The 26,812-nt window shown below is 34.1% G+C and overlaps 6 protein-coding genes across 10 annotated transcripts; 3 read left to right on the forward strand and 3 right to left on the reverse strand.

The window, feature by feature from the left end:
* Window positions 1-215: 215 nt before the first annotated feature.
* Nubpl (NUBP iron-sulfur cluster assembly factor, mitochondrial) lies at window positions 216-4,475 on the forward strand. 3 transcript variants are annotated; one of them, XM_073079223.1, is made up of 5 exons: window positions 216-308; window positions 618-792; window positions 1,319-1,484; window positions 1,758-1,942; window positions 2,336-4,475. In XM_073079223.1, exons 2-5 carry the CDS (start codon window positions 693-695, stop codon window positions 2,707-2,709), a joined length of 825 nt encoding a protein of 274 aa, XP_072935324.1. In that variant the 5' UTR covers window positions 216-308; window positions 618-692; the 3' UTR covers window positions 2,710-4,475. The 3 variants fall into 3 exon arrangements, with proteins under 3 accessions (XP_072935324.1, XP_072935323.1, XP_072935325.1); XM_073079222.1 differs by having other exon boundaries at window positions 242-471; XM_073079224.1 differs by lacking the exon at window positions 216-308 and adding an exon at window positions 524-545.
* A 440-nt stretch (window positions 4,476-4,915) lies between these two features.
* On the reverse strand, window positions 4,916-15,589 carry Surf4 (Surfeit locus protein 4). The gene is made up of 6 exons (XM_073079225.1): window positions 15,433-15,589; window positions 11,982-12,143; window positions 9,750-9,851; window positions 7,006-7,236; window positions 5,980-6,159; window positions 4,916-5,143 (listed from the first exon to the last, which is right to left on the reverse strand). The coding sequence occupies exons 1-6, from the start codon at window positions 15,481-15,483 to the stop codon at window positions 5,057-5,059; spliced, it is 813 nt and encodes a 270-aa protein (XP_072935326.1). The 5' UTR covers window positions 15,484-15,589; the 3' UTR covers window positions 4,916-5,056.
* A 446-nt stretch (window positions 15,590-16,035) lies between these two features.
* On the forward strand, window positions 16,036-17,033 carry ubl (Ubiquitin-like protein 5). The gene is made up of 3 exons (XM_073079231.1): window positions 16,036-16,088; window positions 16,191-16,403; window positions 16,727-17,033. Exons 2-3 carry the CDS (start codon window positions 16,226-16,228, stop codon window positions 16,768-16,770), a joined length of 222 nt encoding a protein of 73 aa, XP_072935332.1. The 5' UTR covers window positions 16,036-16,088; window positions 16,191-16,225; the 3' UTR covers window positions 16,771-17,033.
* A 297-nt stretch (window positions 17,034-17,330) lies between these two features.
* Window positions 17,331-18,832, reverse strand: LOC140746923 (uncharacterized). The gene is made up of 3 exons (XM_073079082.1): window positions 18,812-18,832; window positions 18,612-18,662; window positions 17,331-18,457 (listed from the first exon to the last, which is right to left on the reverse strand). The coding sequence occupies exons 1-3, from the start codon at window positions 18,830-18,832 to the stop codon at window positions 17,951-17,953; spliced, it is 579 nt and encodes a 192-aa protein (XP_072935183.1). The 3' UTR covers window positions 17,331-17,950.
* A 198-nt stretch (window positions 18,833-19,030) lies between these two features.
* Window positions 19,031-22,036, forward strand: LOC140747007 (pre-mRNA-splicing factor 38B). 3 transcript variants are annotated; one of them, XM_073079227.1, is made up of 7 exons: window positions 19,031-19,219; window positions 19,285-19,413; window positions 19,731-19,855; window positions 20,333-20,468; window positions 20,835-21,048; window positions 21,489-21,641; window positions 21,718-22,036. In XM_073079227.1, the coding sequence occupies exons 1-7, from the start codon at window positions 19,204-19,206 to the stop codon at window positions 21,962-21,964; spliced, it is 1,020 nt and encodes a 339-aa protein (XP_072935328.1). In that variant the 5' UTR covers window positions 19,031-19,203; the 3' UTR covers window positions 21,965-22,036. The 3 variants fall into 3 exon arrangements, with proteins under 3 accessions (XP_072935328.1, XP_072935330.1, XP_072935329.1); XM_073079229.1 differs by lacking the exon at window positions 21,718-22,036 and adding an exon at window positions 21,305-21,413 and having other exon boundaries at window positions 21,489-21,628; XM_073079228.1 differs by lacking the exon at window positions 21,718-22,036 and having other exon boundaries at window positions 21,305-21,500.
* A 368-nt stretch (window positions 22,037-22,404) lies between these two features.
* On the reverse strand, window positions 22,405-24,912 carry GlyRS (glycine--tRNA ligase). The gene has a single exon (XM_073079226.1). The coding sequence runs from the start codon at window positions 24,773-24,775 to the stop codon at window positions 22,574-22,576; it is 2,202 nt and encodes a 733-aa protein (XP_072935327.1). The 5' UTR covers window positions 24,776-24,912; the 3' UTR covers window positions 22,405-22,573.
* Between the last annotated feature and the right edge of the window lie 1,900 nt (window positions 24,913-26,812).

Raw genomic sequence — 26,812 nt, forward strand, 5'->3', positions numbered from 1 at the left:
GTGCGTTCAGAATTACAAATCAATGCAATTTTTATTACATCGATTTAAAATTAAATATTTGTCGCTAATTACGATACACTGAATATACAAAAGATTATCAAATTAAATACAATTTCAGTATTTTAATATACAACGTCTGCATAGGTTACTATACTTTTTGGTCTGCACCATAGCAATATCAAGGAATGAAAACTTGTATATAGATGGTGACTTGACGTCAATTGTCATTGTCACTGTTGTCTGTTTGTCACCGTCGGTCAAATGTCAAGTCAAGTCGGTCTTCGATTGAAAATGAGATACGAAGTCGAGTAAGATTGCGTCGATTTTTGTAAATAATACGATATAAGTGTTGTATTTCATTTATTAATATAACAGAACTTTGTACATAAATCTAGGAAACGATTTAACAGCTAGAATATGCAACGCGCGTTTTGTAGACTGTACGGTGTCGTCGTTCCCAATTTGAATCCCGTGTGTATATACCTATACTGTTTTGTTTTATTAATTAATTTGTCACGAGGAAGCTCAATGTACTACGCATTTCTGTGCGTTATCTTATTTCATAAGTAATATATTTCGCTTCATAACGTCAGCATTATTTGTATATTTTGTTCCAGTCCCTACCCTGTGTATCGATTCGGCTGAAGCACGACGCTGGTAAGAATGATCTCAATGCGCACAGAGCTAAAGTTATGGGCAGAGGGCTGCCGGAGAAGAAACCTCTTCCGGGCGTCAAGAGCATCATCCTAGTTGCATCTGGTAAAGGTGGCGTTGGGAAGACTACTACAGCTGGTAAGGCTTCTAAAATATTCATTACGGATTACTCAATATTCTCATAGATTGAATCAAGATCCATCAGTATATGATTTAAATCAGGTGGATCAGGAGAAGTGTCCTGTTATTATAATTTTACTTATTTATAACAATAAAGCTGCAGGTTTAAAATATGTATAATAATAGATTTAAAATAACTTTATGTTTAGTATCTTATTTCTAGTTATTATTATTCATTTTAAGAATTTGAGCCATTAGGAACAATCTAGACAAAACTACTTTTTGTTGTAACAATAATAATAGGACATTAAATTTTAATCATCATTAATTATATAATTATGACTTTCTGCAAATTTATTCCTTACTGCAATAATTTTCATTTAATTTCTGAGCTTATGTTCCATAGGAAATAATTATACATAATGAGTATCATGTTCATTTTAAATGCTTTTATGCATTTTATTATTAAATAAGTGCACTTTAACAAAAGTATATAATAATTGATAATGACTACAAGATTAATTGAATAATAACATAATTCCAGTGAATCTCGCATGTGCAATGAAGGTGATAGAGCCTGACAAAGAGATAGGGCTGCTTGATGCTGATGTCTTTGGACCTTCAGTGCCACTCATGATGAATATTGCGGGAGAACCAATGCTCAATGATGATCACCTGATCGAACCACTGCTAAACTATGGAGTCAAATGGTATTAGAAATTATTGCATTTTGATATTCTACCACTACTTATAAGTCTTCAAAGATTTGATGATTTCCAGTAATATTTGTAGACATTGTTTTTTTTTTTTTGGACCGATGGATTAATTTCTTTTATAATTATAAAACTTTGTAATTTTTGGGACTTAGCATAATATTAAACATAATTTTGTAAATTTGCTCAAGTATACTGATAAAACTGTGATGTACTAATCACAGTAAGAGATAAAAATATGTAAAGTAAATAAAAAATAAATGTCCCCAGCATGTCAATGGGTCTGCTAGTGTCGGGCGAGAACGCGGTGGTGTGGCGCGGGCTGATGGTGATGCAGGCGCTGGAGCGGCTGACGCGGCACGTGGCGTGGGGGCCGCTCGACTGCCTCGTGGTGGACACGCCGCCCGGCACCGGCGACACGCATCTCTCCCTCGCACAAAACTTACCTATCGATGGTAACTTATTTTTTTTTTGACAATATATTTTGGTTTGCCCTAAAAAATTAGAATTCTTGGATTCACAAGGCTCAGTTCTGGTGGACTGGTACTAATTAATATTTTAGTTAGTTATGAACATTTTAAAAAGGTTGAGTATTCAATGCAAAATAGACTTAGATAATATGAATACTATGGTAATATTTGTGATTTCCTCTGAAATAGTACTGTAGATAGAAGTAATGGCAACTTCAAGTTTGGAACCATGGATGAATATCCATGGGCCAAAAGAAGCCATGAATAAATTATTTACTTCAAAAATTCAAATGTAGCATATTATACATTAATTTCATAACATTTTATAGTATTATACCGTGTCTTTATATTTAACACCAATATTTCGTTTGTTATCAGGAGCCTTGGTAGTTACGACCCCACAGTCCGCAGCTCTGCAAGTCACTAAACGTGGGGTGAATATGTTCGAGAAACTTAAGGTTCCTATCATAGGCATGGTAGAAAACATGTCACACGCGATATGTCATAAATGCGGCACCAAAAACTTTGTATTTGGAAATGAAACTAAGAAAACCGCAAACGAAATGGGTCTCGAGATAATAGAAAACTTCGAAGTCGATTCAAACATGTCAGAATGCATCAACAGTGGCAAGCCGGCAATTTACGCTCTCCCAGACAGTGTACACGCAGAAAAATACCGACAGCTAGCCAATAAAGTGTTCAAATATATAGCTGATAAGGATAATGAACAAGCAAAGGCCACTAAACAGTAGGATGGCATGTAAAAATCTTAACAAAATTGTTGTTGTATTGTTTATTTTAAAATATTTTACAAATAAATCTGTTATATATAAAAAACGTTGTCTGACTTACACAATAACATAGAACAAAATATTATGGCAAACAACAAGGCTATCCCTGTCGCAAGCACACAATACCATACCATAGACAATTAAAATAAAACATTTAAAATATTCCTGAAATTTATTTAGAACAAATAGTTTATTATTTTGAAAACCTAATTGCACTTCCTATTATCAAGCAATGAAAATAAATAAAAAAATACTACAAAAATATTTGTCTTTTTAAATATAATAGTTATAGAATAGAAATAAATTTATATATTGAAAAGAAAAAACTGTTCCAATTTGAATTTAATAATAACATTACCACCAAAGTCCTTTGGGCTCCTGGTGTTTACATTTCTACTGTCATAAAATTTACATCTGATATAAAGGTATCACGATTCCTACATCAGTGTTCAGTCGATAAGTACAAAACGTTATATTTATTTACATACAAATCACAACAGGTAGAAAAATTCGGAATGAAACATGTGCACAACACTAAACAAAAAGGTCTATTGAAGTTCAGTCCGAGTACAACATTCTTACAAGTAAAATTATAATTACTTCCATATTAATATTAAAGGATTACTTATATTTGATATAAAAGAGGATGCTATTGTCGATAGACCAAATTTCTCAAATAATGGAATGTTAAAGGGGTCCTCACATTGTGCATTTCATAAAATTTCATTATGCACATATCGTCGCAAATATTTCGACTGTTTAAGAAGTGTAGACGTTACTAAATGAGGTTAAATGTTTACTATCATTAAAATATTGAGAGGTAAAGGTGGTGTAATGGACATATAACTACTAAACAACAGTTGAATTGACTCTTGATTATACAAAACTATTTACTGATATCTGAGAGCTTAGGTTTTACTTATATGATCACGATCTATCTTCATAGTATCATCAGAGTCAGTTGTTACCTGGTAAATATTTAACACCCAATACAATCAATAAAAGTTGAAAGTCTGTAACATAGCATTATGATGTCAATAATTCCTTTATATCTATTTTACAAAATATTATGTTAAAAAATGTGCTGTTAGTTTTATGATGCCACTGCAAGCCTCAGTCAATAAAAAAAAATCAATCACAGTGTCAAAACGGGATGATAATATTTCGTATATTTTTTTACTACGCTCTTTAGACATGGCACATTGTATATTTCCCTTAATGAAAGTGCTATATTTTGATGTTGGATAAATTATTCCCCCTTACAGTGGTGTTGTTTGAATGATTTTTTATGAGAGGAATGATTTGTAACATCAAAGCAATGTTGATGTTTATTGTAAAATTATTTTTTGACAATGAATTTTATCAAAGTAGTTTAAATAAACAGTTACCTTTGTTCAAGAGAGTATGGCGGTGTAAACAGTGAGAACTTATAAATGATGTTATATCTTACAGTTTATTGATGAACGAGGTGCAAGTATCATTGTAACAATTCCATTATCTTTGAAGAGTCTGCTATCTGAATGTATTTTTTACTTATTAAGTTAACAGTAAAACTTCACAATATTTGCGATTATAGGTGACGACAAGCGTAACTGAATTGACAAGTATCAAAATGTACTACATACACACATATTAGAGACAGTCAAAACCAAGAAACATTTCGTTAAATGAACATCGTCGTTACATTCTAGGAACACGACATAAATTTTAGTCAAACATATTTTTCGTTTCACAACAAAGAAATTTTCCAAAAAACAAAATATACAATTCCATCGAGCTGTTCGTTCGAGCGACATAACTTCGTAACTTCTCATGTAATAATAATTAATTACATATTGAATTTTTAAAATGTTTATTGAGCTTGCACCACTTGTACAATACGAAGGTATGTCACGTGTTAATAGAATCGCACACCAAAGATAATACAACAAATGTCTTGTAATGAAACTATACTTTACCATGTAGTACGCACTAGAAAATCCGTTCTTATTTTATTGTTTCGAGGCATGCTTATTGTAAATATCTTGGTGTGCGACTTTCAGGCCTTTAAACATGACGACTTTTTGAGCCAATAGCATTGCGATACAAACTGATCGTCGTGTACATGGTCAATATGTATCGTGACTATCGCGATTGGGACGCAAGAAGTCGTCGTGTAAAGGCCGTTACAGCGTAGAATTGCAATTCGTTGGTACTCGCATATTATATACACAATCACTGATTGTTCCTCGGGTAGTGTCGTACTCGTCGCACCATGTATACCTTAGCTCAGTAATAATATCAAGAGTCCGTGCACTGCGGCGCGCCACTACCACTTCTTCTTGTGCTCGTCCATGCTGACGCCGCCGGGCCCCAGGTACACTATCATCAGCAGCCCACCGATCACTGATAGAGTCTGTCAAATAAATATTATCACAATGATTCATTTCTAGAATATGCAAGTTTTTGTTTGTGTGCGTGCGTGATACAACAAGAAAACTTACTATAATTCAGTCACTATTATAAAGATATTCATAATTGATTATTACAAATTTCTTTCAGATAATTCACAAGCACATTTCTGGTTTTAAAATGTTATAAGACATATGTATTTGTTACTAGTAAAAATTGCTGATAAATTATTATAATATTATTTCAAATCGCAATCTCTGCAAAATATCTGGTGTGTAATTAAGGATTAGTTAAATACGATAAGAGCAGTGGCCTACTGTAATGAGAAGCCGCTACCAGAGCCGACCTACTGAACCAGTGAAACAATTTTCTGATATTACCATAAGTGATTCATTGACTTTTATAGCATATAGTTCAATGTTCTGACATTTATATATTTCATCATAATTATACGCTTTTTATTATAAAGTCAAACTGGTTTAAACTCGTTTTCGCATAGGTACAATTTAGAATTCAAATTACATAAATGTGTGAAAATGCCACAAATTATAAAACTGTTTAATTTTAAGGTTATAATCTAACAACTGTATGATCCACTACCAATATGTGTGATGGTATAATAATAACTATGTACTTATATTTTAAAATATCTATCAATATGAGTACATAATTTGCTTCAAAATGGAGTGTAAGTTACAAGTACTCTGTTGTTCAATTGGTAAAAGTACTTCTAATGGAATGTATCCTACGTTTTATATTTCAACAGCTGTGTACTACATATACACACCTCATTGAGGAACAGTATGAAAAGTTCTTTATACACAGAAGTGTACAACTCACCTGGAAGAAGTCGTACTTGAGGAAGTCCCTCAGCGGTTTGTACGTGGGCACGGCCCACCACGCGTTGTGGTACAGGTTGAGCACGGACAGCACCAGCACCAGCATCAGCGCCGACAGCTTCGTACGGTAGCCCACAGTCACCAGGATCATCAGGATGCTGCCCAACAAGTCTTGGACAATCTGCGGATGTAGACAACTTTACTTTTAATTCTGCTACATAAAATTAGTTCTATAAATATTTTTTTCTAACATGCCATGAATATGTTTAGTGAGTACCACAGATATGCACAAAACATAGCAGTGCATAAACATTTGTTTAAGTATTTATACACTTATACAAATGTATATGCACGGAACATGTGTATGTTAACAAATATTTGGGACCCAGAAATTAAATATAAACTTATTATTTAGATGTTTCTTTGAGTAAGGTAAAACCTGAACATCCTGCATGTCAGACACCTATGTTATATGAATCTATTTAAGATTAATTATTACAATTGTATATTAATTTCCATTTGTGATAAGACAGAATTAAGATGACAATGCAAAATAAATATCATTTTATAATTACACATTTAATTATATTCCTTATTTAGCTAAGCACATTATTACGGAAATAATTATAACCGCAATTTAATTTTAACACCATTGAAAATTCACTGACGCAACCTTCAAAGACATCCCGAACACGTGATAATTACGCATGAATAATGTATATTAAATATTTGAGTACGAATCATCTGTGATGAATGGTTTCATGTTAAAAAATTTGCGACCTGATATGTAAAATGGATTTTTAGTCCTACAGACAAAACGTAAAATACGTTTTTTTAAATAAGCGGCGTAAAAATTACACGATTTATTACTAAAAGCTACTTTATCCATTTCCTATCCAAATCTTTTTAGCCTAATGATTCATCATTTAAAAAAACCAAATTCCCATAAATTTTGGTCCTTCGCACCGGACACATGCTGAAACATAATTTTATGGCTCGAAATAAAAATAACTGTAAAAAATCTCACCTGCAGGAACGAAATTTCGAATCTCAGCAGCGTGATGAACATGAAAGCGAGGAGGATCCTTCCCGCCAGCTGCAGATAGGTCTTGGGCTTGTTCTCCCCCAGCGACGGCACGCCCGCAAACAAGCTGCGGCCCTCGGCGCGCGCCTCCGCCAGCACCAGCAGGAGCGCTCCGATCAGCGCCAAGTTGCGCAGGAGGAACTGCATGTCCCATAGTATGCTGTAGGCGAATGTCTGAAACGAAACATCATCATTATTATTATTTTATAATATAGGATTATCAGACGAGCATGTACCGCGAGTCCACCTGATGGTAAGTGGGTACTGCCGGCCATGGACATCTGTAATCAATCACAGATAGAATTAGATATTCCTACCTGATGTCGACCACAGTTGTACCGGCTACTCCGGAGGACTAAGCTGAAATGCCTTAGAAAAAGTATGTCTCCCTTACCACACCCTTCAAACCAGAACATAGCAGCGGTTAACACTGCTGTTATGAGGCAGACAGGTGTGGCGGTGGTGCCACCGGAGTCGAACCACAAAGCGTTCCACCACCTATGATCGAGTTATTACTTTACAGTGCTATTGCTAAGTACAAGAGCCCTCACAAAATTAGAATTAGACCTCAGGCTGGCCAAGTATGGGCGAATTGATTTAGCTCTCTTTTAAGACAAGATAGCATAATAAGGCCTTTTCTAGTATGTCGGTTCCTTTACTGAAAGAAACACATTATTTATTGATTTCTATAATGAGTACATAACATGAGTATATAAATCATTATTTTCGTCACGAATCTCTTCCGTTAGCTATGTACACAATTACATAAGTCTGCTTGTTTTCAAGCGTCAGGATAACTCGATCAAATCACCCTGAACTCTATATTGTACATTCATTATGAATATGAATTAGAAAACATGTATGTCGTCGTGATTGTAATGACGTCAACAATGCCAAGTTTGCCCATCTATGAAATATTTACCACATGCAAGTCCATGCTCCGAAAACGTTACATAAGGCAGTCGATATAGAATGTGGTAATTACCATATTTCGTAAGAAGATCTAGAAATTGGTCCAACATGTCACGTTTGTACGTTTTAATTACTCAATTAAGGTTCACACTTACGAAATTGTTTCTTGTTATCAACCTAGTACTATACTTACCAAAGGTGAGCACAGGGAGTAAACAATAACACGTTGTTTTATTTTTTAAAATAAGGAAAATTCTCTTGCGCGGAATAAGAAATTTTAATTTATACGTTTTTAAATAATAATACGTAATTTAAATCAGGTTTCTTGACTCCAAGGCCGGACCGTATCCAAGAAGAATTTAAAATTTAACGTATTATCGCGTATATTATTTGTTACGTATAGGCTGCTGGTATATTAATAAAAGACGATATTATGGTTTAAAAGCGGCGCGGGCGGCGGCAGAGCAAGCGTATATATATAAAAGCAGCAATGTGTCTTCAGTCGAATCGTCCGATCATCCGATGTGCGCAATTAAAAAAGCGCGGGAAACCGCAGCGGCGCGAATTACCACAAAGTCGATACGGTTTCTTTGCCGCCGTCCTCGTCTGCATCTTTATTATGTTCCACAGATTATTAATACAGGCTCATATTATGACTCATTTATATTTAAGTATTTTATTTTATAATTTATATTTTATGTATTAATCTGTCGTGCACATTATTATTTAGCGTATTTCGTACAATATACTTTTAAAGTGCGCATTAGAAAGCCATAGTTGCTCACTTAGAATATACTTACTCAGTTATGTGAATAGCGGAATGATGTAATAGGTGATGATTATTATGTAAAAAAAAACGTATTTATTATAATTTATGCAAACCAAAATATTTGGTCTTATATTATACTCATTAAGAAAATACCACACAGTTGGTATTCGGTCCAGCAAAATTCTTAATCGACTAATGATTGTAATTTAATGCTAGATTCATGCGAATTAATTAAGACATTTTATGCGCGTTTCAAACAATTGTGTTGTGTCATGATAGAAGCCAGCCAACTGCACAACACTAATACGAAACGATACACACGAGAATGTACTTATAGTGAACTTTTTTTGCGTTTTAATGGCACCATGTATGTGTTTAGTTTTATTACAATCAGCGCATTCAATCAAGGCATACGCCTACATACTATCCGTCTATTACGAATATAATAGATTTATGTAGTACAAAATACAAATCTAACATCGGCTGCTAACTAAAACCTCAGGCGAGACGTTAGTTAGTTACAATAAATAATGCAATAAAACGTATTTGACAATGTGTCTGGAGGCAACACAGCTGCTCTATGAAGAGTACCTATCACTTTCTTTTTTACTGACTGCGTAAGGTTTTTTTTCCAATTTTTATTATGTCTACAGAGGCAGACAAGATCTGCGTTGTTAACGGGTAGGCGTGAGTCATTCACTTTCGTTTTTTGTCTATTTTTAGCACGAGATTTATTTCGACGAAGAAACGTAGTAGCCCATAATGCGATTGAGAATATTTACGACCAATCACTGTGAGTCGGTGCGACATTGTTTGCGAAAGCTATTCATACTATTTGGGATTAATTAGTCACGTGTTATGAGGAAGTTATAAAAACATAAATACAACTTAATTTTATAGCAGAATGCATGGAGAATGCCTCGTATCACCTTTTCTAGGAGCTAGTTCGTTCCCTCGACGGTACTATGTATAACATGTCATAGCATTGGACTTAAAATTCACAAACCTGTAAAACAACAATGAAGAAGAGCACCCCGCAGGCGATGTCCACCTTGATCCTGCCCAGCACCATCACGCAGCCGCCCAGCTGGCCCACTAAGTTGATTATCTGTAGATAAACATCACCGTTTTCCGATCATGCCATTTACGACATTAGCAAACAACAGGAAGTATAAATTTAATACCTGATAATGACCATTTTATACCATTTTGGCATCGAACGAGTGAAATTATTTTCATATTATGTAAACGACAAACGACATGTAGGCGATCTCTAGTATAATTATCAAAATAACTTACCGCTTCGAATTCATATACATATTTTTATTTAACGTTTCAACTGGTATAAAGATAATTCAAGTTTATGTGTCAATTTTATATTAATTTAGTTACTAATGGGGGCACAAAAGAAGATAATGGATGACAATACGTTCAATGAAGGGATTCGGACAATATACCAACATCGTCACTTAACAGACTCATAAATTTAAATTGTATAATATGCTCATAGTATTATAATAGATGAATCGATTAAATATATACATTTGCTCTTGAACGGTATTCTCATCTAAATATAAAAATTGCCGTATAGATAAAATAAAGTCTTTGAAATATAATTCATAGATACAACTAGTATAGAAATATTTATGACAATATCGTTAGATTTCCGACGAAAAAAAATAGTTACTTGGCGAGCTCTAATAGAGTTAATTCTAAGCGGCCCTAAACAAATCATGATCAAAAATATACTCGATAACTCACATTTGTGATTCAACATGATAGCAAACTACATATAAATTTAATAGGAAGACAATTCACTTTCTCCATCTGTTAGCGCGTTCTACATATCGCAGCTCTGCGTACGAAACGCACATGAACATACTTTACAAGTGCACAGAATTATAACGAATCCTTCATTGGACATGGGGACAATGTCATGGATTTCATTGAATTGATTTATTCAATACGTTTATCATATGGATCGACGTAAATACCAAATGCGGGAGTGGATAAAATATATTTTTACAATAGTACAGGACCTGTACTATTGTAAAAATATTAAGATTTAGATTTTAGAAAAAACAATTAAATTAAATAGTTTGTAAATTTTCTTGGATAACTTTAATAGACATCATCAAAACCTTGATGAGTGTCCGATAACTCATCATTTTCGTTTTAATTGGATGAATCATTCAAGGATTCATACGAGACAAACAAAGACAATTATTTTATATGTAGGTATGGAAAAGAAGTCAAGAACGATAGTGTTTAAATACATTTCATTGAACTTGAAAAGTTCTGTCCAAGGTTATCTTGCACTCAGTACGATTTAAAAGCTCCACTTGAAATTTTTTCGAAGGAATTCGTTGCAAAATAGAATTTTATACATTTAAAGATACACAGTAAATTATTTTTGAACCTTAATTTAATTGTCTTTCATCTAAATATTAATATCATAATTAAAAAATCAGAAAATCATTACCATTGGAAAAAAGGATATTGGATTCTGATTTGGAATAAAACGTAATTTATCGGGTCTAAATTTGTAATTCTATGTCACTCCTGTATTTTAATAAAAAGGGAATTAAGCCTTAATTATGATTGAATGCTATTGGCTAGGGACCTTACGATAATGCAAGAGCTTTTAATAGATCTGAACGTGTATATTTAGCAAGAGCCATAAGAGCGTGGCTCTTGGTAAAATACGATAACTAATCCGTGAAAGGACAAGAACGAACAAGGAAAGAACAAGTAATAATTTTGCTACAAGTTATATTCGACCAATATCTTAAATTAAACATAAAGCCCAGTGGTTTCAGTGCAGTGAAAGTGCGACTAGATCGCCAGAGCAAATATTTAGATATACATTCTAAACATTCTCCTTTTGTACGGATATGTACTCTGTATTGTGATGTTAATAAATCGTAATATAAGTATGGCTGCTTTCTTGTTTGTCGTTATTAAAACTTTTATTATTATTTTCGTTTTAACATTGATACAATTTGATTTTTATGTTGTAATTTTGAAAATCCTGAACTGATTTCGACAATATTCACGGACACTTGGAGTGACTAAAAAATAGCCTTCCGTGACGGGGTAATGCTGTAGTAGTCGTGTTTGGCCGTTCTTATATGAGTTGACAAGAGAATACTGCTACCTATTTCCTGAATGCAGTTCATTAATCACAGACGGGAACAGATAATGCAGATAAATGTAATAATTTATACATTATACTCACTACAAACATAGTGGCGAGGAACTTGCCGCAGCCCCACGACATGTCCATGTAGTCGCGCTGCTCCGACCACTGCACCCACATGCGGATGCCATCTTCCAGGAATGTGGAGATGAGGCACAACCGTGCCACTGTCGGCAATACATTCTTTCCTTTTCTTATTACCTGAAAAAATATACAATTAATGTTAGATAAATACACATCATTCTACAACAACCATGTAACCTTAAATTAAGAATAATTATTTTATCTTATACTAGATGACCCGGCAAACTTTGTACCGCCTTAAAATCTATCAATCAAATATATTTCTTATAAAATATAGCCTATGTTACTCATGGATAATGTAGCTTTCGAATGATGAATTTTTAAAATCGGTCTAGTAGTTTTTGAGCCTATTCATTACAATCAAACAAACAAACAAAATTTTCCTCTTTATAATATTAGTATAGATATAAAATTCTCGTGTCACAATATTAGTTACCGTATTCCTCCGCAACGTCCGTATGAATCCGCATGAGCCCACTGCATATTCCTTCCTCTTTACCGATTTTCACCAAATTTTATATGCATATTCAGTAGGTCTGAGAATCAGCTACTATCTATTTTTCATACCCCCAAGTGATAAAGGTTGTTCACCCTTAACAAAAATGTTATTTATATGGCACCACAACGTTTGCCCGGTCAGCTAGTATTTTATAATAATTTCCTAGATTCCTTCCTAGATTCTAGTGTTATGCAAATCATGTTATAAATGCAAAATAATGGTTTTTATAATTTCGAAGGGTTAATATTATGTGTATTTAGCGTAAGTTCAGGTCATCAATAATAATCGACTAGAATTGAATATTAAATCTTGTTTACAGATTCATTACATGATAATTTTGCCTCCACATAAATGGAATGTATAGTTTCTGTTATTATCTGATAAGTTTCAAAACATCCATTGCTTTCAATCAAGTTATGTAACTTCAAACTAAGAAATTATAATTATTGCTAGAATTGATTTAATTTCTTAGTGTTGATAAAATGAACTGAGCAACATGTGTGATATGCCTGATAAGACATGCACGGTTCAGATACACAGCTATGGAAATCAAATGTCATGATTATACTGAAAAATTATTCAAAAAAGTATGATCCCATATCAGTATTCATTTACATACTGTAGTAATTTTGTAACAATATTTCTACACTTAGAAATGAGGGAAATCTGCTCTTCGTTTAAAACACATTTAGTTTTCATTTACAGTAAAATCTATCTATTCTTAACATAATCTTCTCATACTTTAAAATGCAGTTTTATTTTTGCAACTTTGAATATCCAACATAATCATTACTATAAGGAGTATTATGAAAATGGTTTCTTCTTTTTACCTATCTATGGCGACGCCTAAGGAGGGATATAGCCATAAAAGTATTGTCTAAAATCTATCATTGCATTAGGTACAATATGAAAACTTATTTATAACTTTAATAATGATATTAACCAATTGCTAGCAACATTTTCATATCACAATTAAATTATGTCAAAAGCATAATTGGCTACTTGACACTTTTTGGGAAACTGTTTTAATGAATTCATATACGTATTATATATGCCTTTCATTGATCATTTTTTCGAAAAAGGGCTATTTATTAATAAAAAACATATTTTTATTACGGTAAACGGAACGTTACGCCAAAACAGGCGGTCAAGTGTCATTTCGTAGCGTGACGTCAACACATTGAAAATATAGAAATAAACTTCGACGTTACACATACTTCAGGTTTCGATGTGATCGACAGGTTTCGATGTAGTGACGTCACATGACATTTGAGGCAGCACTGTCGCCGTTTTGGGATTTAAAATCCACAGATAAATAATCGAAAATTTCTTTTTAAAAATTAAAATACTTAGAACATATTAAAAAATAAACGAAATACTGCATAATTTATGTTTACTTATAAGCTATCATATCCAACATATTTCATATTTTATTGTTATAACTGTCAAGTACCCAATTAGCATTTAAATACAATATAAATATATTAAATATTCACAAAGACATTATACTTTTGATTATGCTGAAGTAATCATTTGCATCTTACTTTTTTTACGAGCATTGCCAATGTCGGCCAATTAAATATGAACTTGAATTTAAAAAAGTCCAAATGCCTATTATTTGTATGAATTGATACAAAGTATGTTTATTATTACTTTAAAAACTTGATCAATACCAAATTTATATTATGTACTTTTCCATGTGTAATCTTTCATAAATAACCACTTTCTTAAGAGTTTAGGTTTGAGAGTATATGTTTTTTTTAAATATAGGTGTAAGATGAGCATGCAGTACACCTGATGGTAAATTTCTACTTGAGCCCATGGACATCTGTAATCAATTCCAGATAATATTATATTCCTACCTGAGGTCAGCCATGGATGCCGTTACCCTGAGGATTAAGCTGGAATGCCTCGGAAAAATATGTCCCTTACTATACAATTTTATAACCATGAACAACTTTATCTTAAAATATAATATAAACAGAATGTAATGTGTCCTAACTTTACCCTTCAAAGTGTAATGACCAATTAAAATAGGATCTTTCATTGATAGAAATAAACAAAATATTGGTACATTTTGTTTTACAAGACAGCAATATTTAGAAATTATTTTATATTTATTAGGAATATTTAGAAAATCAATCAATAAACTGAACAGTGCCTAATATAATTTTATTGTTGTAGATTTTTTTATGAAAAAGCAATATGAAATTTAGGATATGTCCATATAACCAAGCACAATACAGAAACAGACCCAGTCATTAATTAAAATTAAGTAAGCAAATAGTAATCTTATCAGGAAGATATTATTAGCGCCAAAGTAATAAGTATTAACCAAAGTAATAAGTATTAGACTAATGATTCCAATGTCAACTAATTGTATCTTCTACAAATTTAACGATAGAATACTCAATCCCTCTCACATGTACCCCACATGTTCAAAGTGAAAAACTGATTATGTTATGTAAATATTGGAGTTTAAGTTTTAAAATTTTGATGAGTAAATTCCAAAAATAAGATTTATGGTATACTTTGGGCCGAGTAAATGAGCTTATTTGCTACAAAATATCATATGTTTATAAAGTGTACAATATTGGTAGCTCGTATATTTTATGTACGATAACATCTGCATCAGAAATATTCCCCAAGAGTATGACTTATGTCGTCTGCAGATCAGGTAGAAAACAATTAAAATATGACACGTAGCCAGTAAATTTATTCAATTGGCATCAATCTTATTATAAGTGTCAGTCAGTGATTAAATATACTTTTCAATATATCGCAAGAAGCGCCAACAAGAATTAAAGTTCGGTGACGTGACAGAACCTATCCAAAGTACATGTCGAAAATACAAGTTTTCAATGGATTTACAGCAATACGATCTATTAAAATCTAAACACAGCTTACCTGATCTGCTACGTCTTCTGCCGCGGACACATATTCATTTGGAATTTGCATTTTTTTCACAAAATGTTCCTAAACACTATCACCGAAACGAAATTTCACTGTCGTCAAACTCGTTGAACTTCGTCAAGTGACGTGTGGACAGTTGGATTCACTTCCTGTTCAAATAAGACACAAATAACTACTGCTTAATTATACAGCAAGTTTGTGCTTACCTATACACCGAATTTATATGGTAAAATAAATCAGAATTAAATATTTTATACTACTTTGTTGCATAATACACGATTTTTTTTAAAGACTCTGAGTTGACCGGATGTTTTCATTAAAATTGGTAAATACACTTTTAAATGTCAAAGCGATCATAAATTATTAAAAATAATAATTGATTATTAACATGAAATATGTACATACTGAAGGTTTTTAAGTACTGATATGTATATTGTCTTTTTTTGGGTAAGAAACGTATGAAATAATATATTACATTTATAAATTAATTTGAATTGCCCATTCATGTACGAACGTACTTTGTGTCAATGTCGCTTCCCGACTGACATTTGGTGGGCAATATTTGTCATTGTCAATTTGTCATTGCAATCTTTTCATCACTGGTCACGCTTTATTTCGCTTAAATTACTAATTTATTGTTAAAATATCAGGTGAAAACATTTTACTAATTATTTATGGATATTAGGTTTCGTAGTATGTGGGGATATTGTGTTGCTTGATAAGTGGCGTTTAATACTTCATTGTTGTTTTAGAGAGGACATAACCGCTAGTGGTTCAAGTAAACAAAATGCTCGAAGTAACTTGCAATGATCGCCTGGGCAAGAAAGTACGAGTTAAGTGCAACCCCGACGACACTGTGGGTGACCTGAAAAAGTTGATTGCTGCACAAACCGGCACGCGATATGACAAAATAGTACTGAAAAAGTGGTACACCGTTTTCAAGGATCACATCAAGCTCTCCGACTGTATCCTTTTAAATATACTTGATTTTAGTGTCGCATTTTATTACAGGCCTTTTATTTGAACAGAATTTTGTTCTTATATATGATTCTGATTCTACTAACAACACAGTTTGTAGATTTTGACACAATAAAATATTTTGACTACATTAAGTTAAGTTTTAGTGTGACCTCTAATACTAATCCATGATTATTACTTATTACTTTATTAGTAACGATTTATTATTATTTGCATATTAAAAAGCTCTAAATTCTGAAATAGTAATCTTCATACTAAACATATAAATTTTCAATAACGGTTTATTATTGTTTCCTTAGCATACCTTCAGATGAAATTCATGATGGAATGAACCTGGAGCTCTATTATCAATAAAGGAACGATTTTTGATTCAGTTCTTAAAAATAATAAATAAGTAAGGGTCTGTAACCGTTTTGTTGCTATTGTTCTACATTTGAGATAAATAGAGTAATGATGTAAAATATCATTAATTATTAAGTGTATTCTTGTATACTAATATATAATCAAATTCTTAAAATGGCAGGTACTAGTGTAAAAGGAGTATGGAATGTACGGTCTTCATCTTTTTGTGTTTGGTGAAAGATCTTTCTGTTTTTCTAGCTGGTTTTACTACCCATCGATTTCTGCATCTCCATTTTCCTAAGAATTTAATTTCGATGTAGTCACTATATAGTACCATACTGCAATGTATACTTGGTTCTCATCTAATAATCTTTAGTAGTATACTACTACTGTTCTGATTAAAATACTAAAAAGGTTACAGACCCTACTTTCTTGGACTATAGCAAGAATGTTGTGTGTATGTATGATGTAAATAAGTATTTTTTTTACCTTTAACTTTATGAAATTTAATTTAAGTTTCAGAAATAAAAAAACTTCTTTATTAAAGATATATTTATTTCTATTTTCCTTACTTAACTAGTTACATACTAAACCATAATTAAAATATAAATGATATTGAAATTGCTTGACCCATAATTATCTCAAAACACTTTGATCTCATGTTATTACATGCTTTGAATTCATTACCAATATACATGTTTGTAAAGACTAGATGCATCTATTTTCAAATAATTGTTGGACTATTTTGCATTAATCATGATATTGCTATTTATATATACACTAAAATGTTCCAAGTAAACCAAAGTCAGTGAGACCACTTCCAAAAATATCAACATTGTTCATTGTCAATTTAATATTTTATTTTATTTAGATTTCCATTATTCAATGCTTTCTTTCAAGGATGTGTAATACATATTAAAAGAATTTTATTTAAACTGAACCTATTTTTAAAATATGTAAATTTGGAGATTTAAAGCAGACATCCTATGAGTCTCCTGTAATTTAAAATTAAAGGTACAATTGACTCTAGTGGCAGCAGAATGCAGGTTAGTCGTCAAAATTGCATATAAGATTTTAAAACCTTGTAATGTATAAGGGCAATATGCAATATTATTTTCTTTTTATCTGCTAGTAAGTAGTTGTTTTTGATGTTGAATCAACTACTACAAAGTATTTATTCTGTCATTTCATTTCATGTTGGAATGTCAATATTTTTGCTAGGGGCTTTGTGTTTTGGCTCTTTTGTGTTCTTTAAAGTCCACTTATTATTAGCTGATCTAGACCATTTGTAGCCAAGTTTCATAAGTAAATTGCGAAGAGTATTTAAACAGCCAGTGAATTGGAACTTTTCTCTAAATATGGATTGGAGTTTTGTCAATGTTGGACTTTCATTATGTTCTATCTGATAATTTTGTATTATGGAATGCATAAGACTAACTGTGAGTTCATCGACATCAACCTTAGCCGCACGTCTCCGACGTTTTGACATCGGTGAAACAAATCTATAAGATGTAAGTGGTAATTCTTTCTCTTCCTTTAAAATTCTAGATACAGTTCTCTCGCTGACTCCTGTCGCTTCGGCCGTACGTCGCCTGATGTTAGCTAAAGGGCTTAAGTCGGAATTTTCTACATTATGTGTCTTCATGAAATCGTACTCGTCTCGCAAAAAGTGAAAAACCCTAGCGATCATTGCACGACCCTAAAAAAACAAAAGGCAGTTGTTTATTTATTTATTTGTTATATTTTGTCATAATGTACGTTCACTATAAATATAAAACTTAAAAATAACTGAAAATGTTATAAGAATTAATACAATTTACAGAATAAAATAATAAATTTACACAATAACAAACCTCGCTATCAATTACTTCTCGTTTTTTAATTTTCATTTTGACTCGATATAACTCGTATTAAACTTGTAATAAGACATACAATTTTCCGTCACTCTTAACACATTTAAATACTAGTTATGAAACATTTTATTTACAATATATTAAAATAACTGATTTAAAAAATATACAAAATTTTAGTAAATTAGTGGTTAGTGACTGACAAGTGAGTGACATTTAGGCATTTGACAGGAGAACGAATAACGAAAGTCAATTAAACCAAAGATAATATACCACTAATAAATATGAAAGATTTATTTTTTATTTTCACACCAACTAAGAAGAAATTAATCCTACGACATGTATTTAAGCGGCCTTTCAAAGAGTAAAATAGCTCTTTACTAATATCAGATATAATTAATTATCTGTTGTAGTATCTCTAAGTAGTCTGTGGTCTGTTATGTCAAATTTACGGAATCAAAAGAATGCGTGTTGTATAGTTTTAGTGCTACGTAATGTAATTTAGCCAGGTTTTGGAGGCAAAACATTGCAAACGGTGCTATATCCTATTTCAACTTCACTAATTCCCGATAAGTATTAGTATTTAAATGTAGAGATGGCGGAAGTGGAAGGTATGTAAGGATTAGTTGGCGATGCTGTCAATTGTTGGCTTGGGCTAATGATTTTTATTTTTCAGAGTTTAATCAACAAAAGCCCGGGAAAACTGGCAAACAGCATAACGTTCTGCCGATATGGGGTAACGAACAGACTATGAATCTGAACCCTTTAATCTTAGCAAATATTCAAGGTTCCAGCTACTTCAAAGGTAGGTAAGCAAACATACCAACGCACAGGAGTTTGGATCGCCGTTGTGATCGGTCACTTATGTATTTTCGTTACATGTGTCATTTAAACTACTCGCAAACCTATTTTAATATCTATTGTATCTTTGTTTGATAACATGAAGAGAAATTTGTCGTTTAACAAGAGTGCCACTTGTTGATGTGTCTGTACGTGCGTTAACGTGCTTTGAACTTTGAACTGGTACTACATCTCAACGCCAGCCTGCAACATGCTTCTGTAATTAAACCTTCGACTGTTGTGGTCATGGACCTGGCATAATATGTGTTATGTTGTTCTCAGTGCACTTATTCAAGTTGAAGACGTACCACGAGGTGGTGGATGAGATCTACTACCAGGTGAAACACTTGGAGCCGTGGGAGCGCGGCAGCCGCAAGACAGCTGGTCAGACCGGCATGTGTGGCGGCGTGAGTATGTTATTGTGCATTCTCTCATTAAACATGTTTGCTATCTATTATTTATTGTTTACCATTGTGAAATGTTTATTTTAAGTACCTACTGTGATGTACAGTAAACTGATGAGTTTACTTACACTAGGCTTTACTTGCAGGATCCTGCCTAAATATAAAACTTTTAAAACACAATTTTGCATTTATAAAGTGATTTGTGGTTTTCCTCAAAATGTTTCAGTCTGTGCATATTTTCAAAGTAAGATGATATAGAGTTTTTGCTATTATCTTTATTTAATGTTCCTATTATCAATCATATTGTCTCTTATGATGTTTGGTTCTGCTCTTATATTTACAGTTAACTCACAGGCTTACTACTCTAGCAATTATTTTGTATTATTCAATTTTAGAATTCATCAAATTCCATCCAATTTTGCTGGTCACTATTACTACTTCTGTCAGATGTTTCACACAGCGCACATGATATTGTTGTAGGTGAGAGGTGTAGGTGCTGGAGGGATAGTGTCAACTGCCTTCTGTCTGCTGTACAAGCTGTACACGTTGAGACTCACTCGCAAGCAAGTCAATGGACTCTTGCAACACACTGATTCACCATACATCAGATCACTTGGTAGGTATGATGTGTCACAATATAATAACATTTTTTTTATTAAATAGCTGGTTCCAGTAAGAAATCTATTCAATTTCACTAAAAACATTGCCAATGACCAAATGCTGAGAGTAATTACATGTTCAACAATTACACCCATTAACTAAGGTACGACCAGTGTTTTTGGAAGTTACTTTTTACATTCCATAAAACAAAAGTAGTAACATACAGTTCCACTATTACACCACTGTTTGTACATTTATTAAGACAAAGATTAGTAATATAAACTTTTAAGATTGTGACATTCACTTTAAGCCTTTGTGTACTGGGAATAATAAATAATAATTATCAAATTATGTAATAGATGATTTGCTTGAAATTTTATAGGGTTTATGTACATCCGTTACACCCAACCACCGGCCGACTTATTCGACTGGTATGCAGACTACCTGGAGGATGAAGAAGAGGTAGACCCTCGGGCTGGAGGAGGAGGTTCCACAACCATCGGCGCCCTCGTCCGTCAGATGTTGATCAAGCTCGACTGGTTTAGCACACTGTTCCCGAGGATACCGGTGCCCATACAAAAGCAGATTGAACAAAGGTATGACTTAACTTTCTTAATGTATCTATAAACACACATTCATGTTAACTATTGACATTGTTATTTCAATATTTTTTTTGACCAGAGACCAAAAATTCAAATCTTTTTGATTTACAATATTATCAACTATACCCGAGATACCATACTACATACAATGTTACTCAATATTCAAAAGACTGCGAAACTATTTGCTCATAATATAAAAAAATATTACTGCTATTAACTAATGTAATTTGTCAATGTGAAGCTTTCTCAGTTACAGCATTCGGACCTTGTATTGGCCAGTCAACTTTGACGCACGTACTTCGATCATGTAGCGCTGACACGACACCTACGTCTACTATTCACCGACGCAGCGAAAAAATGTACAATGAATGATACTTTTCTACTAATTGTTTATGTTTGTCGTTTAATGTTTTAATATGTGATATGAATCATAGGCTAGCTGAGCATAGCAGGCAGACGGCGGCGTCGAAGCCGGCCGCCAACCCTCGCGGCGGAGGGGGCAACGCCAGTAATTACAACCCGGGACGCATGGACTCGGATCGCCGCGATCACGACGACCGCGACAGACGGGACTACGATGGGGATAGGTGAGGAGTAGTACCTCGTATTGTAGTTACACTGCTAATTCTTACGTATGTAGTAATCAATAAACGTATTTTTCAGATATGCAAAAGACAAACACATGAGGCGGGACGAGCGTGACCGTGACACTCGCGACAGAGACCGGGGGGATAGAGACCGCGGCGACAGAGACCGAGAGCGGGAGCGAGACCGCGACCGGGACCGGGATCGAGATCGGCGGAGAGAGCGCGACGAGCGGGACCGCGACCGCAACCGCGAGCGGCACCCCGAGCGCGCCCGCGAACGCCATCGTCACAGGTCGCGATCCAGAGACCGCCGCTTTAGATAATTTTACTGTTAGATAATAAATTTCAATTGCGTTTCTTTGTGTATTTGACAAATAAAATTTAGTTATAATGTTCTACTTTGTTTTATTTTATTTATTTGTACGTTAAATTTGAATTTACCATTATCTTCAATGGAACTTGGCATGTTGGAGTATGGGCACTGAATAAATAAGGTGGTCGTGAATTGATAAAGTGCCTCTAGCCTTAACCTGCGGCGTATTTACTTGTTGGCAAAACACGCTGTTAAAATGGCAAATAGTCTTATCTGGCAATTGATCTCGTGAAATTGGTTTATTGGAAATTATGATAAAACACTGTTTAATTGACATGAGTTTTATTCAATGCATCTTATATTTTTTAATTACATAATATTATTATCAGTTCTAATGGAGATGGCTCTGATAATGATGTACTGAATAATTTAAATGAAAACAAAGTAAACTACTTTTTAATCATTTTTATTCATTGCATTCTGATGTTACAAGCTTATAGCTAACGAAAATAAATAAGCAAAGATGTTCATTGTATTCTTCATTGTAGTTGTTGTTGTTATGATCTAGTCTTATTTTTATGGAAATACAGCTGGCCAAATAAGAGAATTGCGTCACGCGTTACGCAGCGGCACCTTTACCGCTCTCTTGTTGTTCGAACTTTGGATACTTCTCCTCCACATGGGCCCATGATATTTTACTATTGGCAAGGTCTCTTACTACAACAGGAACATCAGTTAAAGGCATTCGAATCTGTCCCATACTGTCTCGCTCCCGTAAAGTTACTGTATGAGGCTCTTTTATGGTGTCGAAATCTACAGTAACTGCATAAGGAACACCAATCTCATCAGTACGAGCGTACCGGCGTCCAATGGAACCCGAGGAATCGTCGACCTTATGAGAAACATCTGCAGAGATGAGTTCCTGGGACAGCTCCCTAACAAAAGGTTGGAACTCTGCATTACCACTCAAAGGCAAGACAGCACACTTCATAGGGGCTACTGTGGGTGGCAAAGAGAAATATGTTCTTTGCTCATCACCATCCCTCATCTTGAAATTATGCTCCAGAATGCAATAAAGGATTCTACCAATACCGAATGAAGGTTCGATTACACTTGGTATTATTTCTTCCACATGAACAGTCTTTTGAGTTTTCTTAACACTGACAATATTGGGAGTAAGTTTGAACTCTCCATTTTGTGTGCTCAAGGTATAACTTCCATCATTCTCTAGTTTTTGTTGAAGGTCTTCCAATGCAGCTGAATCCATTGCTGCTAGTGAGTCATTGATGAGTTTAGCATCTTTCTTGAACTCCTTGCCTATAGCTGCCTTGTTGGGCACAGCTTCTACAATTTCAACTTGTTTTGGAGCTGGCAATTTCTTTTCTGCAGCTAGCCTGATGCCTGTAGCTTTAGTATGCTGAGTGAGATCATACGCCGATCTGTCTGCACAGCCAACGCATTCCACCCATCCATAACTGGAAAGGCATTCAGCATCCCAACAGTCACAGGCATAGTGAGCCATTTCATTGCCCATGTGTTGCCTAAATCTCAATTTCTTGGGATCAATGCCCACAGCCAACATGTACAGGTGAATTCTTGCCATAAAGTAGCCTAGGGTTTCATTGTTGACTATTCCCTTTGCCACAGCCTCACCAATTGTAAGAATCTCAGCAGGTTTCCCTTGCTCCTGATTGTCAGCTGAGTACAACAACATTGGTGTATCCTTTATAGATTCAAATTTAGGATGATCTTTAGAATCACAGAAATGTTCTATCTCACACATTGTGAATTCTCTCACTCTCAAAAGGCCAGAACGTGGGGAGATTTCATTCCTAAAGGAGTTCCCAATTTGTGCTGCTGCAAATGGAAGACGGCCTTGGTTAAATTCCAAGAGGCGCTTGAAGTTGACAAAGATACCCTGAGCTGTCTCTGGCCGAAGGAAACCTTTCACAAGGCCTGAAGGGCCTATCTGGGTGTTGAACATCAGGTTAAATTCAATAGGTGGAGTCAGCTCATTGCCACTGATAGGTGACTTCATATCAAATCTTTTCATTAACGCAGACATCTCATCAGCATTCATACCGTCCAGTTTAACAAGGATGTCTTCGATTTCAGCTTTAAGCTCGGCTTTAGTATTCTTTTCACTTTTTATCTTTTCAAGATGAGCCTTGATCAAGTGATCTAACCTGAAGCATTCGCCAGACTTCACATCCTTGGTCATGAGGTCGGCAAACCTTTCCACATGGCCAGAAGCTTTCAAAACAGGCTCAGGTGTCAGTATTGAGCAGTCAACCTCCAGCATTTGCTCTTGAAGTATGAAGTATTTTCTCCAAAGCTGGATCATATTACTTTTGAGAGCGCAGCCCATCGGCCCGAAGTCGAACTGGCCCGTGATACCCCCATAAATGGCAAACGATTGGTCGTAAAAGAACCGTCGCTTGATAAGGTCCTCCATCTTAGCACGATCGAAGTTCTCTTCAACGGGTGCGAGGCTCAGCTCCTTGTCTTCTAACACCTTTTTCCTTGTTTTCAACTCGGCAACGGCTTTTTTTATATCAATCTCAGGTGCTTTCTCTTCTTTCAGTTTTCGAACTAAATCGCCCTGCTCCTTAACGCTGGCACGCAGCGGAGCGAGGATTTCTTCGATCTTGGGGTCTGCCATGATTATGTCACGAAACGGATTTGATATTTTTATTTTACGATGAGATTTGTTACTCCCCCACTGCTGAAGTTGATGATTAAACCTGTACTGAGTAGTAACAGCTGGCAAACTTTTACTAAATACACTACATTTATAAACTAATGTGAGAATATTTCTCATTTAAGATTGTTCTTATAATCTTTCACTTTCTTAAAACATCTGCTAGGTTTCCGGTAAACGCTCGCGTGGTAAAGGTGACGAAATAAGAATCTTCGATGATGGTAAGTGACTGACATTCGTAAGTAGTGAACGTGAAAGTGTCAAATGTCAATCTAAATGTCAAACATTGCCAACAACGAGTATGTCAATGGTGTCCGTGAAACTAGCACAGCATTTGCCAGCAGAGCACTAAAAAATGAGAGTTCTATTCGCATGCACATGAGTTCTATAGTTCCTGATAGTTTTCAGGAATAGTTCTGGCGATTTCACGGAGATAAAGCAGAATGAAATAATGCTCTGCTAACTTCACACAGCAGAGCATTTTCTACAAAATTAAAAAAAAAGCTATTGATTAGTGTAATTAGCTAATACCTGGAGTTCCTAATAGTTTTCAGTGATAGTTCTCGCGAAATAAACTTAAAAAATAATTTATTGATAAAATAAATTGACAAAAATTTAACCAAACAAAATCTGCAAAAAGGTTATTTAAAAGTGGAAACTCGTCGAATTTGCAAAGCCTAGTAATAAAATGATACATTTGTACAATAACTGACCCAGGAACTCACACTAAAGTGCCAGCACAGCATAATAGAATAGTACAAATCGGAAAGATTTTCGACAAAACTTTTTTTAATATTATTTTCACGTACTCAGGGGGAAGAAACTCAGCGGTTTTACATAGGGTAGTAATATGGCTACAATTAAAAAATATAACCAATCCCAGAACTCACACTAAAGTGCCAGCAAAGCATACTAGAATAACAAAAATCGGATGGAGTTTCGACAAATATTTTTTTAATTATTTCCACGTAACCAGATAGCGGGAACTCATCGGTTTTATATAGACTAGTAACATAGCTACAATTTAAAAATATAACTAATCCCAGAACTCTCAAAAAAGTGCCAGCAGAGCATACTAGAATAACAAAAATCGGATGAATTTTCGACAAATATTTTTTTTCAATCATGTCCACGTAACCAGATGGCGGGAACTGATCGGTTTTATGTAGACTAGTAACATAGCTACAATTTAAAAATATAACTAATCCCAGAACTCACACTAAAGTGCAAGCAGAGCATACTAGAATAAAAGAAATCGGATGGAGTTTCGACAAATATTTTTTTAATTATTTCCACGTAACCAGATAGCGGGTACTCATCGGTTTTATATAGACTAGTAACATAGCTACAATTTAAAAATATAACCAATCCCAGAACTCTCAAAAAAGTGTCAGCAGAGCATACTAGAATAACAAAAATCGGATGAATTTTCGACAAATATTTTTTTTCAATCATGTCCACGTAACCAGATGGCGAAAACTCATCGGTTTTATGTAGACTAGTAACATAGCTACAATTTAAAAATATAACTAATCCCAGAACTCACACTAAAGTGCAAGCAGAGCATACTAGAATAGCAAAAATCAGATGGATTTTCGACAAATATTTTTTTTTCAATCATGTCTACGTAACCAGATGGCGGGAACTCATCGGTTTTATGTAGACTAGTAACATAGCTACAATTTAAAAATATAACTAATCCCAGAACTCACACTAAAGTGCCAGCAGAGCATACTAGAATAACAAAAATTGGATGGATTTTCGACAAATATATTTTTACAATCATGTCCACGTGACCAGATAGCGGAAACTCATCGGTTTTATATAGATGAGTAACATAGCTACAATTTGAAAATATAACCAATCCCAGAACTCACACTAAAGTGCCAGCAGAGCATACTAGAATAGGAAAAATCAGATGGATTTTCGACAAATATTTTTTTTTCAATCATGTCTACGTAACCAGATGGCGGGAACTAATCGGTTTTATGTAGACTAGTAACATAGCTACAATTTAAATATATAACCAATCCCAGAACTCACACAGAAAGTGCCAGCAGAGCATGCTAGAATAACAAAAATCGGATGGATTTTCGACAAATATTTTATTTAAATTATTTCCACGTAACCAGATGACGGGAACTTATCGGTTTTATG

Source organism: Epargyreus clarus, unplaced genomic scaffold (assembly GCF_041222505.1).
Source record: "Epargyreus clarus isolate Ecla_fem2 unplaced genomic scaffold, WU_Ecla_fem_2.2 ptg000014l, whole genome shotgun sequence".
Taxonomy (NCBI): Eukaryota; Metazoa; Arthropoda; class Insecta; order Lepidoptera; family Hesperiidae; genus Epargyreus; species Epargyreus clarus.

What these genes read in the sequence shown, in the direction of transcription:
- Nubpl (XM_073079222.1), top strand. Translation starts at nt 418, where the DNA reads ATGCAACGCGCGTTTTGTAGACTGTACGGTGTCGTCGTTCCCAATTTG. An exon ending in TGGGAAGACTACTACAGCTG is followed by an intron (nt 793 to 1,318) that starts GTAAGGCTTCTA and finishes ACATAATTCCAG; the next exon opens with TGAATCTCGCATGTGCAATG. An exon ending in ACAAAACTTACCTATCGATG is followed by an intron (nt 1,943 to 2,335) that starts GTAACTTATTTT and finishes GTTTGTTATCAG; the next exon opens with GAGCCTTGGTAGTTACGACC.
- Surf4 (XM_073079225.1), bottom strand. Translation starts at nt 15,483, where the DNA reads ATGCAAATTCCAAATGAATATGTGTCCGCGGCAGAAGACGTAGCAGAT. An exon ending in TCTTCATTGTTGTTTTACAG is followed by an intron (nt 7,237 to 9,749) that starts GTTTGTGAATTT and finishes GTTTCGTTTCAG; the next exon opens with ACATTCGCCTACAGCATACT. An exon ending in TCGAAATTTCGTTCCTGCAG is followed by an intron (nt 6,160 to 7,005) that starts GTGAGATTTTTT and finishes CTACATCCGCAG; the next exon opens with ATTGTCCAAGACTTGTTGGG.
- ubl (XM_073079231.1), top strand. Translation starts at nt 16,226, where the DNA reads ATGCTCGAAGTAACTTGCAATGATCGCCTGGGCAAGAAAGTACGAGTT. An exon ending in TCACATCAAGCTCTCCGACT is followed by an intron (nt 16,404 to 16,726) that starts GTATCCTTTTAA and finishes GCATACCTTCAG; the next exon opens with ATGAAATTCATGATGGAATG.
- LOC140746923 (XM_073079082.1), bottom strand. Translation starts at nt 18,832, where the DNA reads ATGCCTAAATGTCACTCACTT. An exon ending in TGCCTAAATGTCACTCACTT is followed by an intron (nt 18,663 to 18,811) that starts GTCAGTCACTAA and finishes GTTTAATACGAG; the next exon opens with TTATATCGAGTCAAAATGAA. An exon ending in GAGAAGTAATTGATAGCGAG is followed by an intron (nt 18,458 to 18,611) that starts GTTTGTTATTGT and finishes TTGTTTTTTTAG; the next exon opens with GGTCGTGCAATGATCGCTAG.
- LOC140747007 (XM_073079227.1), top strand. An exon ending in AGACCGGCATGTGTGGCGGC is followed by an intron (nt 19,856 to 20,332) that starts GTGAGTATGTTA and finishes ATATTGTTGTAG; the next exon opens with GTGAGAGGTGTAGGTGCTGG. An exon ending in CGGGACTACGATGGGGATAG is followed by an intron (nt 21,642 to 21,717) that starts GTGAGGAGTAGT and finishes CGTATTTTTCAG; the next exon opens with ATATGCAAAAGACAAACACA.
- GlyRS (XM_073079226.1), bottom strand. Translation starts at nt 24,775, where the DNA reads ATGAGAAATATTCTCACATTAGTTTATAAATGTAGTGTATTTAGTAAA.